We start from the raw sequence: 17,190 nt of genomic DNA, 5'->3' as shown, positions 1-17,190 counted from the left end.
AGAAATGCGCAATGACATGTGAAACAGTTACTTCATTGATAGACTGATGTAAATAAAAGTATTCATATCCCTTGAAATTTTCCACATTTGGTCATGTTACAACCAAAAACATACATGTATTTCATTGGGATTTTATGTGATAGACCAAAACAAAGTGGCACATAATTTTGAAGAGGAAGGAAAATTATAAATGGCTTTCCAATTTTTTTTCAAATAAATATGTGAAAATGGTGGCATGCATTTGTCAATACTTTGTAGAACCACCTTTCGCTGCAATTACAGCTGCAAGTCTTTTTGGGTATGTTTCCACCAGCTTTGCACATCTAGAGAGTAAAATTTGTGCCCATTCTTCTTTGCAAAATAGCTCAAGCTCTGTCAGATTGGATAGAGAGCATCTGTGAACAGCAATTTGCCACAGATTTTCAATTGTATTTAGGTCTGGACTGTGAGTGGGCTATTCTAACACATGAATATGCTTTGATATAAACCATTCCATTGTAGCTCTGGCTGTATGTTTAGGGTCATTGTCCTGCTGGAAGATGAACCTTCGCCCCAGTCTCAAGTCTTTTACAGACTCTAAAAGGTTTTTTTTCTAAGGTTGCCCTGTATTTGGCTTTATCCATCTTCCCATCAACTCTGACCAGCTTCCCTGTCCCTACTGAAGAAGAGCATCCCCACAACATGATGCTGCATTCAGGGTGATGTGCAGTGTTATGCCCTGTACACATGACCGGTTTTGCCGTCGGAATAAACTCTGAAGGTTTTTCCAACAGAATTCCGCTCCAGCTGTCTTGCATACACACGGTCACACCAAATTCTGACCGTCAAGAACGCGGTGACGTACAACACGTACGACGGGACAACACGTACGACGTCTCGTACTTGCATCACAGCATGCGTCATTTTTGGTACGTCGGAACAGCACACAGACGAGTGGTTTTCCCGATAGGAATTTGTTCCGTCAGAAAAATATAGAACATGTTCTCTATCTAAGTCCGTCTGAATTTTCGACGTAAAAAGTCCGATGGGGCATACACACGGTCGGAATATACAATGAAAAGCTCCCATCTGACTTTTTCTGTCAGAAATTCCGACCGTGTGTACAGGACATTAGTTTTCTGCCACACATAGCATTTTTCTTTTAGGCCAAAAAGTTAAATTTTGGTCTCATTTGACCAGAGCACCTTCCACATGTTTGATGTGTCCCCCACATGGCTTCTCGCAAACTGCAAACGGGACTTCTTATGGCTTTCTTTTAGCAATGGCTTTCTTCTTGCCACTCTTCCATAAAGGCCAGATTTGCGGAGTGCACAACTAATAGTTGACCTGTCTGGTGTGTTCATTGGCCTTCATGATGCTGTTTCTTCACTAAGGTTCTCTAACAAACCTCCGAGGGCTTCACAGAACAGCTGTATTTATACTGAGATTAAATTACACACAGGTGGACTCTATTTACTAATTGGGGGCTTTTGAAGGCAATTGGTTTCACTAGATTTTAGTTAGTGGTATCAGAGTAAAGGTGAAGTACAGTTAAATCACACTTGTTTAATAATAAAAGTAAAAAGAACAAATGTAGTCAAAACATAGCCAAAGTTCAGTAACCAGAATGGATAGTCAGCCAAGCCAGAAGTCAGGGATCAATGTAGTGGAACAGCAAGCAGGATCTGGAGCCAGAAGGGATGTCAGCAAAGCAAGTCTTGAACAGGATCGCAGGAGATCATTTCTGTGATGTTGACCAAGGCGAAGGCAGAGAACCTCTGGACTGGACAGCTTAAGTAGGCAGGACTGACGAGCTGGATATCATCAACAGCTGAGTAACTGTGGAGAGATAGGAGCTGGCAATTAGCTGACAGCTGAGCGGCCAGCTCAGAGAAGGAAGGGCTGAGCCCAGCCCTGACAAAAGGGGGCTGAATGCAAATGCATGCCACACTTTTCAAATATTTATTTGTAAAAAAAATGTAAAACCATTTATCATTTTCCTTCCATTTCACAATTATGTGCCGTTTTGTGTTGGTCTATCAGATAAAATCCCAATAAAATACATTTACGTTTTTTGTTGTAACATGACAAAATGTGGAAAATTTCAAGGGGTAGGAATACTTTTTCAAGGCACTGTGTTTTCTACTTGTTGATGTTTATTTGGATTGTGGTTGCTGTAATAATCCCTGCAAGTAAGCAGCACACTCTTCTCTGAACACATTTTCTGAGCATGTTCTTGCTGTGATAAATATATTTAGCATTACAGACAAAATAGTTAAGAAAGGGAAATGCCTGCTCACTTTTGGGAGAGGTTTTAACACATTGTTTGAAACTATTTGACAACTCAGATTGGTAGACTTTTTATGGCATGGATAGGACTTTATAATCTGCAAGTCATTATTTATCACAATGTATTTATCCAAATACCATAAGTATGAATAATGACAGATTAATCTGAAATGAGCTATGCCATTATGGCTAGCAGGTTTTGCATAAAATAAAACTAACTGCACAAACCTTGGAAAATGCCAGCTGCATGTTAAACAGGTCTTAACACTTTTTTATATGGGCAAGGCTGCTTATTTCTTTTCCCCTTATATTTCAATGCCTAGGTTTCTCTGACCATGTTTGGTGTTTTCTTGGCTGTGGATGATAAGAATGTCCTGGATGCACAGAAAGCCTTTGTCACTATAATATTGCTTAATATTCTCAGGATCCCTCTACGTATGTTCCCAATGGCTGTCACACTTATTTTCCAGGTACAAAGCATTCCTATGCATGTTTTCATCTTTTACTATAAATTCTTCTAAGTTCTAACACAACTCTGTCATGTTGGTTTGCTTTGTTTTCAGTCATTTGTTTCCCTAAAACGTTTGGCCAAATTATTCTCTGAAGATGAAGTAGACCCTGGAAATGTGGAGACTTTAGAACCCTCTAGCAGTATGTATGTTAGATATGGCGTTATCACATTAATTTTGTGCACAGGGTATTTAACATCTATTATGGGTTCAGACTTTCATTGGATGTTTTATTTTGTTTGTTCCCATATTCCAGGACTTCACAATACAAAAGCACATTAGATTTCCAGAACTAGGTATTTATGGGAAGTCAGTTTTCTATATTTCATGCTCTGAAAGAAGCATACATTGTGATGCACTTTAACTTCCAATAAATATGTTTTCCTAATTGTGCATTTTTAGTCTGCTGTAACTGTAAATTTATACTAGTTACAGGATTCCCATGATTATGTATTAACGTTTGTTTATGCTAACAAGATTTTACTGAACTCTGTATTGAAATATCACAATAAGGCCTCTTGCTGAGAAGCTTAGGCTTATCTTAACTCCCACTTATTTAAACCACAAAAAACCTTGCCCCCCAAAAAAGCCACAGAGTTTACTTTAAGTTGGAAGTAGGGCAAGGCCACAGCTTTATTGAACATATCCAGTATAACAACCTTCAAAATACCAATAACCATGCCAGTCACGGTTATATTGTGAACATCTCTAACCAAACCCATATAGCCTAAGAGGCCCATCTCCGCCATCAGTGCGAGACAGGCATTAAACTGACCCCAGAATTAAACTTGAGGGCATAGCCCATAAAGTAGTGTAGTGTAACAGTCACAGCCAAATAATCAGACCAGTGGTGATGTGCTATCTCTACTTTACTTAACAGTGAACTTCAACATAAATTGTACCGGAAATCGTGCGAGACTGGGTATACAGTACAGAACATTAATATGAACTGTAAAGGAGGAGGATATAACAATTACACTGCCTTTCAACTAATGTCCACAAGGCAGCAGCAGCGTGTTCTGAGTCCAATAGAAATGAAAACTTAAGAATCTCACTGTCCCAAAATAGTAATCGTTTGTTCCACAGACTGTGAGCTGAGTGGACCTCCTGCTGACAAAAACTTCACGCTGGCACTGCTTTCTACTTGCTTTGGTCAGGGGGTTCTGGTGGCTGGAGATAGGGCCAACTCACTTCATGGACAGCTTCCACCAATGGACTGTAACAGAGTCCTCTCCGGTGACTGGGGCTTGGAAAGTTACTGCGTGCTCTTGTGCTCACTGCTGGTGGCCCGCACACCAGACTTAACAGGGGAGGACCCAGCACCTGGGAACAGCTCACTTGCCCAGTCACCAGCTCACTTGCCCAGTCACTGCTGTCCCATCAGGCAGGATCTCTCTGAGCACAGGAAGCTGGGTGGAGCTGACTTTTATATCCCCAGGGCATGTCCAGGAGCTCAGAGGATTGTGGGGAGTTGAGTTAAAGGGACCTGCACCAGAATCTGGTACAGTAATACCAATTGCTGGCAAGGTAAAACCGCCAAGAAAGCTGTGACAAAACTAACAATGGGCGTATGAGTGGGCAACTCTTGTGAAGTCAACTTCTCTTGAAAGTAGTGGGGTGTGCTTCTGCATAGCCTTTTCTTGAGTTCAGGCTCCACCCAGTCACCTCGAGCCATTGTAGCCAATCCCAACGGGCCACTCTGGCTATCTGGTTAGGTTGACACCCTGCTTAGTTGCCAAGCATCCAGCAGTGAAGGCTCCCTTTCCTTAGGCGGGGCGGGTCAAGTGGCCTTCATTCACACCGCTGTCTAAAAACTCAGGGTTTTTAGGCATACAGGCATTTCTTTTTTCTTTACTAATCTAAATGCAGGCCTTTGTTTTCAATGTGCCTGTACAATAGGCGCATAAAGATGCGCTGCGTATAGATGACTAAAATTTAAAAAAAATACAACCCCCCCGAAATCGGAGTTGTCAAAATGTCAATTTGAAGAAGCTAAAATTCCATTGTGAGAGCTAGAATTTTTTTTGCTTGTATAGGTGCAAATAAGCACAAATCACGGAATAATCACAAACAATTTCAAACATCAGTACCGTGTGCAAGTTCCTGCAGAGCAGAATCATGGGAATAGCACTTATACTGTATTCGTATCCTTTTACCTGTGAAACATCCATGACCTGGCGGTTCTGTAATTCTAAAGATAAAAACTGTAAAAATGGATATGGTGTTTTGCATGTAACTAAGTAATTTTTAAAATTATTGTAGCATATGTGCTTTTGCTTTTCAGAGAATGACATTGTGGTACAAGATGGAACATTTACATGGTCTGTAACAGATGAGCCATCCCTTAGAAAGTAAGATTGTAAGATAGTTTGCATTGCAAATGAAAGAACTATACAATTTTGCAGTGATATTTGATGTATAAAAATACTGAATATACTTACCCTGTAATTAGCCTCCTGCACTATGTAGAGCAATTTTACATAAGCTGTAGCGCTCTATAAACAGGCTTTTTACAGCAAAAGACAAAGAAAATCGTGAAAAGGACTGTAAATCTTCACATTATATTTAGATCGAAAACTACATAATAAAGTGTGTGTGTGTGTGTGTATATATATATATATATATATATATATATATATATATATATATACAGTATCTCACAAAAGTGAGTACACCCCTTACATTTTTGTAAATATTTTACAGTGTCCGTGTCGGTGTGTACAGTGTCAATTTGCTGTCCCCTCAAAATAACTCAACACACAGCCATTAATGTCTAAACCACTGGCAACAAAACTGAGTACACCCCTAAGTGAAAATGTCCAAATTGGGCCCTAAGTGTCAATATTTTGTGTGGCCACCATTATTTTCCAGCACTGCCTTAACCCTCTTAGGCATGGAGTTCACCAGAGCTTCACAGGTTGCCACTGGAGTCCTCTTCCACAGAGCTGGTGGATGTTAGAGACCTTGCGCTCCTCCACCTTCTGTTTGAGGATGCACCACAGATGATTAATAGGGTTTAGGTCTGGAGACATGCTTGGCCAGTCCATCACTTTTATCCTCAGCTTCTTTAGAAAGGCAGTGTTCGTCTTGGATGTGTGTTTGGGGTCGTTATCATGTTGGAATACTGCCCTGGGGCCCAGTCTCTGAAGGGGGGGGATCATGCTCTGCTTCACTATGTCACAGTACATGTTGGCATTCATGGTTCCCTCATCGAATGGTAGCTCCCCAGTGCCAGCAGCACTCATCCAGCCCCAGACCATGACACTCCCACCACCATGCTTGACTGTAGGGCAAGACACACTTTCTTTGTACTCCTCACCTGATTGCCGCCATACACGCTTGATACCATCTAAACCAAATAAGTTTATTTTGGTCTCATCAGACCACAGGACATGGTTCCAGTAATCCATGTCCTTAGTTTGCTTGTCTTCAGTAAACTGTGGGCTTTTTGTGCATCATCTTTAGAAGAGGCTTCCTTCTGGGACGACAGCCATGCAGACCAATTTGATGCAGTGTGCGGCATATGGTCTGAGCACTGACAGGCTGTCCCTCCACTCCTTCAACCTCTGCAGCAATGCTGGCAGCACTCATACATCTATTTACCAAAGACAACCTCTGGATATGACGCTGAGCACGCGCACTCAACTTCTTTGGTCGACCATGGCGAGGCCTGTTCTGAGTGGAACCTGTCCTGTTAAACCGCTGTATGGTCTTGGCCACTGGGCTGCAGCTCAGTTTCAGGGTCTTGGTAATCTTCTTATAGCCTAGGCCATTTTTATGTAGGGCAACAATTCTTTTTTTCAGATCCTCAGGGAGTTCTTTGCCATGAGGTGCCATGTTGAACTTCCAGTGACCAGTATGAGAGAGTGAGAGCGATAACACCAAATTTACCACACCTGCTCCCCATTCACACTTGAGACCTTGTAACACTAAATTGGGCCCAATTAGCCATTTTCCCTCCCCGATGTCACATGACATCGGGGAGGGAAAATGGCTAATTGGGCCCAATTTGGACATTTTCACTTAGGGGTGTACTCACTTTTGTTGCCAGCGGTTTAGACATTAATGGCTGTGTGTTGAGTTATTTTGAGGGGACAGCAAATTTATACTGTTATACAACCTGTACACACTACTTTACATTGTAGAAAAGTGTCATTTCTTCAGTGTTGTCACATGAAAAGGTATAATAAAATATTTACAAAAAGTGAGGGGTGTATTCACTTTTGTGAGATACTGTGTATATATATATATATATATATATATATATATATATATATATCTCAATCAGTGGCAGTCCATCCATAAAGGGTGCATGGGCGCCGCCCCCCCATCCATGCGTCTGGCCCCCTGATCTACAAATCAGGGCGCCGGACTATGGATTCCAATACGGGGTGGGTGTTTTTTTGAAGCACGTCATTAGAGCCAGAGGCTCTAATAGGCTTTCAAAAGGGGTGGGCTCGGGGCGCAAAGCACTACGCTCCGAGCCCACCCAGTTGTGTGATGATAGCTAATTAATTTTTGCTTTTCACACTAAAGTTCCTCCCTGCCAATCAGGAGGCAGGCTGGGAGACCTGTTTCCTGATTGACCAAAGCGCAGACAACAGAGCCGCTGCCCTCACCCTATCCCTGGAGGACATCACAGCCTGGCACCTAGATCGGGTATGTGCCGTACCGCCTGGGGTAGTAGTGCCACGGGGAGGGGGGGGTTACGGCAGGTTTTAGTGAAATGCCGCCGGCTGCCCGAGGGGGGTGGTTGTTTGCCCCCCAAAAGAAAAACCCACCAGCCGCCACTGATATATGCAATCAAAGTAATGTTTATTAACACAACAGACGATAACAGTATCATTGACTTGAAGAGTTCAGAACTCAATTGCAGTTAAAAAGTTCCCGGCTTTTGCAGAGGGTAACTTCCCCTGCCAACAAGTTTCCAGGCAGGATACTGACATGCACTGACATGCACCCTCACAGCTGTACACAAATTCACCATCCATAGTCTCCCCTATATTCTTCCACACCACACCTACAACTTCCTGTCTTTTTTAAAACCCACTTCCTCTGACCAGTGAGTTAACCCTGTTTTTCCCTTAAAGGGACCACAGTCCAAACAGAGGGGAAATATAGCGTCCTTCTAGTACCCAGCCCCGGTGTCCTGTACATATTCCCCCCTCTGCCCCAATGCGAAGAAGGTGGAGGCAAAAATTTAGCGCATAATAAATGTGAAAAGAATAATCTATACAAAACTATTGTGATATTAATGTGAAACACAAAATCCATACGACCACCAGTCCTTAAGAAAGGAAGTTGGATGGGCTAAATCAGTAACACAAAGTTAGCGAAATAGTTTAAAACAAAAAGGTGAACGTGATAAATGTCCAAAGATATATAAACACAGATGTCCAAAGGTGTATGAACACGAATCTGGCAACCTGCAGGTAAGTATCAAAGTGCAGACAATGGATCAGTTCGTGGGAACAACATCTGCAGGGAACAGCATCAATAGATGAGAGGTAAATGTATGCTCTTACCAGATCTGGTGGACTCCCCTGTCAGCGACATGGAGTCATATCAAGCAGTGTGCCGCACAAGGCAGATGTAGGAACGACCAGGTGTTTGGAACTTCTGAGACGGACTTCACGGGAACTCCAAGGATCATACAAGTAAGTGGTCACTGCTGGAACTGGAATCTTGTGGGAAAGGTACACCAGGTGTGCCAAGGCAGGACATACACTCTCACATCAGGGTGATATGTAGAAAAAGAAAAAATGCTTCCCATGGGCTGCTACATTACTTTCCATGTTGCCCATTGTTTTATTGTGATCACTTTTACTGTAATAGGTTTTTTCGAAATAAAACACCCTTTTTTATCTGCACCATGCGGAAGCATTTTTTCTTTTTCTACATATCACCCTGATGTGAGAGTGTATGTCCTGCCTTGGCACACCTGGTGTACCTTCCCCACAAGATTCCAGTTCCAGCAGTGACCACTTACTCATATGATCCTTGGGATCAGGAGTTCCAACCACCTGGTCGTTCCCTCATCTGCCTTGTGCGGCACACTGCTTGATATGACTCCATGTCGCTGACAGGGGAGTTCACCAGATCTGGTAAGAGCATACATTTACCTCTCATCTATTGATGCTGTTCCCTGCAGATGTTGTTCCCACGAACTGATCCATTGTCTACACTTTGATACTTACCTCCAGGTTGCCAGATTCGTGTTCATACACCTTTGGACATTTATCACGTTCACTTTTTTTGTCTTATTTCGCTAATTTTTTGTTACTGATTTAGCCCATCCAACTTCCTTTCTTAAGGACTGGTGGTCGTATGGATTTTGTGTTTCACATTAATATCACAATAGTTTTGTATAGATTATTCTTTTCACATTTATTATGCGCTACATTTTTTACTTTTCTTGTTATTACTTTTGTCACAGTGTATGCTCCCATTTGTCACCTTAGTTAGCGCAGTGTTTTTTCTATAGTTTCCAACAATGGAGCTAAGACAGTGGGCTTGGAAAAGGGCAACTGCATTTTGATGCAGTCCCCTGGGCCTGTGCTCCACTACAAACTTTAACCACTTCAATACCAGGCACTTATACACCTTCCTGCCCAAGCCAATTTTCAGCTTTGAGTGCTGTCGCAATTTGAATGACAATTGCGCGGTCATGCAACACTGTGCCCAAACAAATTTTTTATCATTAAATAAAAAAAGACTAAAAATTTAGAAAAAAAAAGTTTTCTTTGTTTCTGTTAAAATTTTTTGTAAATAAGTAAGTTTTCTTCTTCAATGATAGGCACTGATATGGCTGCACTGATAAGGCGGCACCAATGAGGTGGCACTGATGAGCTGGCACGGATGGGCACTGATAGGCGGCACTGATGGGCACTGATAGGTGGCACTGGTATGCGGCACTGATGGGCACTCATAGGCGGCACTGATGGGCACTCATAGGCGGTACTGCTGGGCACTCATAGGCAGCACTGATGGGTACTTATGGGTGGCACTGATGGGTACTTATGGGTGGCACTGATAGGTGGCATGGATGGTCACTGATGGTCACTGATAGGTGGGCTTGGGTGGGCACGGAGAGGTGGCACTGATGGGCACTAATGGGTGGCACTGATGACACTGATGGGTGGCATTGCTGGGCATCACTTGTTTGGACTGATCCATAATGTTGCCAGTCAGTGCCCATTTGTGGGCACTGATTGGCATGTATTGGGCATATTTTTTTATATGTGGATGGCCATGGGGTACATACCTGGCTATCCACATGCTGGGGGCTTCCCTGGTGGTCCTGGTGGCTTCCCTGGTGGTTCAGTGTGGGCATCCATGGGGGGGGCTGCGCTGATAAACAATCAGCACAGACCCCCCCGTCAGGAGAGTCGCTGATCGGCTCTCCTCTACTCGAGCCTCCGTCGGAGGCTCTTTACCGAGATCGGTGTAGCGGTGTGTCAGACTGACACACCACACCACTGATCGCAGCGATGCGCGCCCCCCACAGGCTATGACGCCCAGTCAGGATAACTGAACCACCACCCAGCCGTCATTTTGCTATAGACCAGGTGGGAAGTGGTTAAAGGAATGGTCCAAAATCAGCCTAAATTTCCTCCCTAAGAGATAATATCTGAGTGATTCTAAAGCCCATTTAATGGCCAGACACTCTCGCTCAACTTAGCATAGTTTTTCTCCGCTGGCGTCAACTTCCTACTAAGTCTGCTCGTCTGTATGCTAGTCCCACGGACGAAAACTGACGCTAGGGCAGCTATTGGCTACTGGCTATCAACTTCCTTATTTTAGTCCGGTCGTACGTCATCACGTACGAATCCGTCAGACTTTGGTGTGATCATGTGTAGGCAAGTCCGTTCATTGGGAAAGTCCATCGGATAGACCGTTGGACCAGTCTGGTCGAAAAGTCCGCTCGTGTGTACGCGGCATTAGTCTAACCTGAATTTTCCCAAAACGTCTTTTAGGACAGCACCCGAGAGGATAATTGAGACTTACCCCATTTAGGGTAGGACAACAGCCTGGAAGACTTTACTTTCAAAAGCCTGGTCCTCAGCTGTTAGGTGGTCTAACCTATAATGATGGGCAAAAGTCATCAGACTTGTCCATGTAGCTGCTTTCTAGATCTATTCGGGGGTGGCACCAGCTCTTTCTGCCCAACTCACCGCCAAAGCTCATGTAGAATGAGCCCGAATACCAACTGGACTCTCCTGGCCTGAAAGGGAATAGGCCTCTGTGATCGCCATTCTCAACTATCTGGCAATGGTTCCTCTGGTAGCTTGTCTTTCTTTCTTACTACCAGCATATGAAACAAATAATGCATCTGAACGCCTAAAGTACATAGTGTCTTTCAGGTAACTTAAGACTGCTCTCTTAACATCCAAACGTATGGAATTCTTCTTCCTTCTTTTCCGTTGGATTAGAGCAAAATGTAGGGAGTATCATCTCCTGAGCTCGATTTTGGACCGAAACGACCGTCGGTAAAAAATTAGGATCTGTCTTCAGAACAATTCGGTCTGAAAAGGTAATTAAAAATGGCTCCCTGATTGACAAGGCTTGAAGCTCACTAATCCTTCGAGCTGTCATTATAGCAACTAAAAAAAGTTTTCAAAGAAATCCGTCTCAGGTAGGCTAAATTAATAGGTTCAAATGGTTCCCTGGTCAGAGCTTTTAGAACAACCAATAAGTCCCACTTTGGACAGCTTCTGATCACTACCGGTCTGGACCAGGTGATGGCCTTGAAGAACCTGATCACTAGGGGTTCTGATGAGATTGATTTTTCCAAAAATACCCCCAGCGCAGCAACCTGAACTTTGAGGGTACTGACTGCTAAGCTCCTACTTGCAGAAATTCCAAAATAGAAGAAATATCTTTTCAGGATCTGCCGGATGCAGTGCACCAGGAGTTGAAAAATTTCCAGACTTTGAAATAAATTGCCCTGGTAACACTCTTTCTGCTAGATAGGAGGGTAGCCACCAACCTATCTGAAAATCCCTTCTTCCTTGGGAGCTGCTCATTAGAAGCACAGCTGTGAGCTTTAGCTTTGGTACTTCCTGGTGAAGTAAGGGACCTTGTATCAGCAGGTCTTACCTCAACGAAAGGTGCCCATACGGTTCGAGTTGCATCTGGAGAAGGGATGAAAACCAAGCTCTCGGCCAAAAGGGAGTGATGAGGATTATTGTCATATCCTCCTTCTGGATTTTCCTTATGACCTGAGGGATAAGCTGAAAAGGAGGAATGGTGTAACAGAGGCGAAAATTGCAGCTGTGCTCCAGAGCATTTAACCCCAGAGATGGCTCGGTTCTGTTCAGGGAGAAGAAGAGACACACCTGTGCATTTTCCTGAGTCGTGAAAAGATCCACTTTTGGCTACCCCCCTTTTTTCACGATCATATGGAAGATTTCCGGTTTCAATCACCACTCTGTCTCGTACACCTGGTTTCTGCTGAGGAAGTCCGCTACTCTGTTTAGAGTCCCTTTTATATGGACCATGGACAAGGATAGAATATGGAGCTCTGCCCAACTTAGAATAATCCCTGCTAGGCACTGAAGAGCTCTGCTTCTTAAGAAAATGGAATCCATCCAAAATCTTCTGTACTCTACCAATCGATTTAGCATCTTGAGATTTGGGATGAGACAGAACTTTTCTGAGAGTTTCTGAACGAGGAATATGTGCCAACAGAAACCTTGGAAGTACTCCCTTGTAGGGACTGGAACAATGACTCTCTGGGATCTCAGTTCCTGGATTAGAGACTTCATAGCGAGAGACTTGGCTGGATCCCTTGGGGCATTTGTCACCAAGAATCTTTTTGGAGGTTCTTCCATGAATTCGATCACATATCCCTGGGAGAGTATGTTTAGAATAGATTGGTTTGGTGTAATGCCTCTCCACTGCCTAAGAAACTCCTGGAACCTTCCTCTGACTGGGAGGAAGGAGTCACTGCGATTTTCCCGGAAGTCGCAGGAGTATTGAAGAGCACTCCACTCCTACCTTTGGGCTTCTGGAAAGACCATGGCTTCCTTTTTCCCTGCGTTTTATCTTCGTGCTGTTCTTTCTGAGACCAAAAAAAATGCTTACGGGTCTTCACCTGTTTTTTCTTGACCGGAAACAATTTCTTTTTATCGGCTGTTCGGTCAAGAATGGATTTTAGTTCTGAACCAAACAGCAACACAGCCTATTTTTTGATGCTGCGTCCCCAGGCCAGGTTTTTACCCATAAGGCCCTCCTAGCAGAGTTTGTTAATGCTGCGGACATAGCTGAGATGCGTATGGACTCTGCTGAGGCATCTGCAATATATGACACTGCTGCAGATAGGGTTGTAAAGGAATTCCAAATCTCCTGTTTCGGGGAATCTGCAGTAACATGGGCCCTCATCTGGTTAATCCAGTGCTCTAAATTCCTGGCAACACATATTGTGGTCATTGCCGGCTTCAGATTGTTTATAACTGATTGCCAGGCATTTTTAAGAAGTAGGTCCATCCTCTTATCCATGGACTCCTTTAGCATGCCCATATCTTCAAAGGCAAGGCCAGTTGACTTCGAGACATGTGAGAAAGCGGAATCCAGTTTTGGAACCTTGTTCCAGATAGAGTCAGGATCTTCTCTTGTGGGCCTGAGAAAAAAATGGCTTCTCCTCTGGTTCCAACCATTCTTTTTTAATCATGTCTGTGATTATCGAATGGACCGGAAAAGTACAGCCTTTTGAGTCTCCCAGACCAGCGTACATGTGGTCGTGCAGTGATAGCGTGGATTACTTTCAAGATTCCTCCTACCTCTTCCAGTGACAATTTGTACTTAGAGGCGGCATCTGCTTCATTTTTCTCCTCTTCTAAATCTTTTCTGGAGCGGGGTAAGTATTCTGGGAGACAGTACCTCCCGCCTGTATCAGAGAAACCCCTTGGGATTCTGAAGATGGCTGCGGAGTCCTAGGCTCCCCAGAGGGACCTGGCTCTTCTCTCAGGTTTGACCTGAAAGCTTGAAAGGTGGTGCGGAGCTCATCCTTAATGACTGGAACCAGATCGCCACAAGTGGAAGGAGACTCCCCCCCTGACTAAATCTGCAATACCATCTGCACAAAGTGATTTTGTCCAAGCTTCGCTTAATTTTTCTTTGCAGACAGGGCACCTTCTCTTGACTGGTTGAACAGAGCTTTTGGCCTGGACAAACAGAAGAAAAAAACAAAAGGACTACTAACTGTACAGCACAAGTAAAAAACAAACACCTAGGTGCACTAGGAAAGAACCTCTCACTTCCCTGTGCCCAAGCAAGCCACCACCACCATCCCCACCACTTTGGAGTCCCTTATGCTAGGCAGTAAGAGCTAACCCACTAGTCACTGCACTACACATAAACCAGGGAGCATGGGGGTGAGGGTGGGGTTAACACCCGTAGGAGTAAAGGCCCACAGTAAATAGGAACACAGTCCCTTACCTTGGCCTTGCTGGTGCCTTGGCTTACCCCCTTATCCGCTGCATCCTACATTGCAGAGTGCACTGCGGTCACGTGGCTGAACGAATGCCCGATTCCCGGATTCAAAAACGCAGCTGCGACGACCCGGAACCAGAAGTTTAAAGGCACCAGGTGACCCTACTCTCTCCTGCTAGTAAATGATGACCCGGAATTGCTGCCCCTTCCTGTGCACTGCACAGGACATGACTGAGAGCTCTCCTCTGCCACTAAAATAATGGCGGCCACTTCAGCCTTCACCGCCGTTGCCCTGCATTGGGGAGGCAAGCGGGATCCTCCACACACCGTCCATCTGCCAAAAACACAGGGCAGCATTCCCAGGCAATACAGGCTCTCCCCGAGCATGAGAGCCTGTACTGCCAGGGAGTGCTGCCCTGTGTTTTTGGCAGATGGGCGGTGAGAGAGAGCCCACGGGAACCATCCAGCTAGAGGCAAGTGGGAGGATCACAGACTCCTGGCAGAAAAACGAAGGATTTTCAGGTGAGAACCTCTTGTTTCCCAGGACAGACCTGAGAGATCCTGGCTCCCACCAGAGGTGTTCTTACCGGCTGGAGGAAACACAAAAAAATGAAGGAATCTGCGTGGAGGCCTCATCTTAAAGCTTTGGATGATGAGGTGTTTCCTGTTGGAGGAGGAGCCATGATCTCTTGTGTGCTGTCCTGAAAGACATTTTGGGAAAAGCAGTTTTCTCTCTAGCAGCCTTATAGGGCGTACACACGGTTGGACTTTGTTCGGACATTCCGACAACAAAATCCTAGGATTTTTTCCAACGGATGTTGGCTCAAACTTGTCTTGCATACACATGGTCACACAAAGTTGTCGGAAAATCCGATCATTCTAAACGCGGTGACGTAAAACATGTACGTCGGGACTATAAACGGGGCAGTGGCCAATAGCTTTCATCTCTTTATTTATTCTGAGCATGCGTGGCAATTTGTCCGTCGGATTTGTGTACACACGATCGGAATTTCCAACAACGGATTTTGTTGTCGGAAAATTTTATCTCCTGCTCTCCAACTTTGTGTGTCGGAAAATCCGATGGAGCCCACACACGGTCGGAATTTCCGACAACACTCTCCGATCGGACATTTTCCATCGGAAAATCTGACCGTGTGTACGGGGCATTAGTCAATGGGATTTTCCAATACCCCTTAGTAAGGTCTAATGTATTGATATACCTGCCTGGACCTAGACTCTCAATAAGCTCATCTACCCAGGGCATGGGGTAAGCATCAAACCTTGAAACTTAAATTTCCAGAAATCATTGCAGGATCGCAGAGTCCCGTTGGGCTTTGGTACCAACACAATCGGGCTTGACCTCTCACACTGCGATTCTTCTTCAATTCCTCTGGAACGGCCTTCCTCTGAGCCTCTGGGATACGGTAAGGCCGGACACAAACTTTGACTCCTGGTTCCGTGATAATATCATGCTCCATGACATTAGTTAGACCTGGCAAGTCTAAAAAAAATCTTTATTTCTCTGGAATAACTCCTTTGCTTGCTGATTTTGGATTTTAGACAGGGTATTTGCTACTTGAACACTCTCCACCCCAACCTGAGGCTCAAGTCTTGCACCAGCCAGTGAGGTCACCGTTTCCCTGTCCGTCCAGGGCTTTAACAAATTCACATGATATATCTGATACGGCTTCCTCTTGCCTGGTTGGTGAACTGTATTATTTACCTCCCCCATTTTTTCCACAATTTCAAAGAGGCCTTGCCATCTGGCCATGAACTTATTTTCCACAGTGGGAATCAGTACCGTCACTTGATCCCCCACTTGGAAGAGCCATATTTTAGCAGACCTATTAGAGACCCACCGTTGAGCCTCCTGGGCTTTTTTTGAATGTTTCTTGACCAGTGGCATCACATTTATGATGCTTTCCTGCATCTGGAAGACATATTCAAGAACACTCTTATGCTGAATAGGTTCACGTTCCCATTCCTCTTTAACAAAGTGAAGCAATCCACGAGGTCTCCACCCATACACCAACTCAAAGGGTGAAAACCCCGTGGAGGCCTGGGGCACTTCCCGAAAAGCGAACAGGAGAGCCGGTAACAGACAGTCCCAGTCTTTCCTATCCTTTTGTATCACTCTCTTGAGCATGGACTTAAAGTATAACTAAACGCAAAACTTATTTTTTAGTTTTGGATATAGTGGAGGTATTAGAACACCTGTTAGTTTTTATTGCTGTCTGTGCCCCCATTAGTGACATTCACCCTCTTTATTGGTCCTATTTACCATTATCACTGAAAGTGAAAGTAAGAGAAATTACCCAAATTTTGGGTTGTTCCCAGAAATCTTCCAACAGGTACACTAGTTCTGGTGACCTGGGTGTCCCCAAGGAATTCCCCTAATTTGCAGGGATTTTCCCTCACTTCCTGTTTGGCTATGGGACAGGAAGTGAAGGTAAATCTCTGCAATGGGATACAGATGGCGGGAAAAAAAAATCTGACAGGGGTTATAACCCTTACTTGCTCTGTCCAAAATGAAAAAAAAAGTCTCCTCTATACTCCTCAAAACCACACCTACAACTTTGCCCCCAGGCTTCCTGTACCATATATACACACCCACACATATCTATCTATCTATCTATCTATCTATCTATCTATCTATCTATCTATCTATATATATATATATATATATATATATATATATATATATATATATATATATCTATAGAGTATCATCAAAAAGTTTATTTATTTCAGCATTTCTATTAAAAAAGTGAAACTCATATATTTTATATAGATGCGTTACACACAGAGTGATATGTTTCAAGCATTTCTTTCTTTTAATTTTGATGATTTTAGCTTATAGCTAGTGAAAACCCAAAATTCAGTATCTCAGAAAATTAGAATATTACATAAGACCAATTAAAAAAAAGAATTTTTAAGGTTGGGTTTACACCATTGCGAATTGGATGCAAGTTGCGAATTG

At 43.9% G+C, this 17,190-nt stretch overlaps 1 protein-coding gene across 4 annotated transcripts in view; it reads left to right on the top strand.

Moving 5' to 3' along the window:
• Window positions 1-17,190, top strand: part of LOC141101795 (multidrug resistance-associated protein 1-like) — a 511,330-nt gene that overhangs the window by 294,983 nt on the left and 199,157 nt on the right. For all 4 annotated transcript variants that reach the window (XM_073591130.1, XM_073591129.1, XM_073591131.1 and 1 more), the window contains 3 exons: window positions 2,592-2,738; window positions 2,832-2,919; window positions 5,062-5,128. In XM_073591130.1, the coding sequence (XP_073447231.1) occupies window positions 2,592-2,738; window positions 2,832-2,919; window positions 5,062-5,128 (302 nt within the window). The remainder of the gene's footprint in view (window positions 1-2,591; window positions 2,739-2,831; window positions 2,920-5,061; window positions 5,129-17,190) is intronic.

This window comes from Aquarana catesbeiana, linkage group LG06 (assembly GCF_042186555.1).
Source record: "Aquarana catesbeiana isolate 2022-GZ linkage group LG06, ASM4218655v1, whole genome shotgun sequence".
NCBI classification, from domain to species: Eukaryota; Metazoa; Chordata; class Amphibia; order Anura; family Ranidae; genus Aquarana; species Aquarana catesbeiana.
Note: the sequence above shows the minus strand (reverse complement) of the source record. Positions and strands in the feature narration are given on the sequence as shown.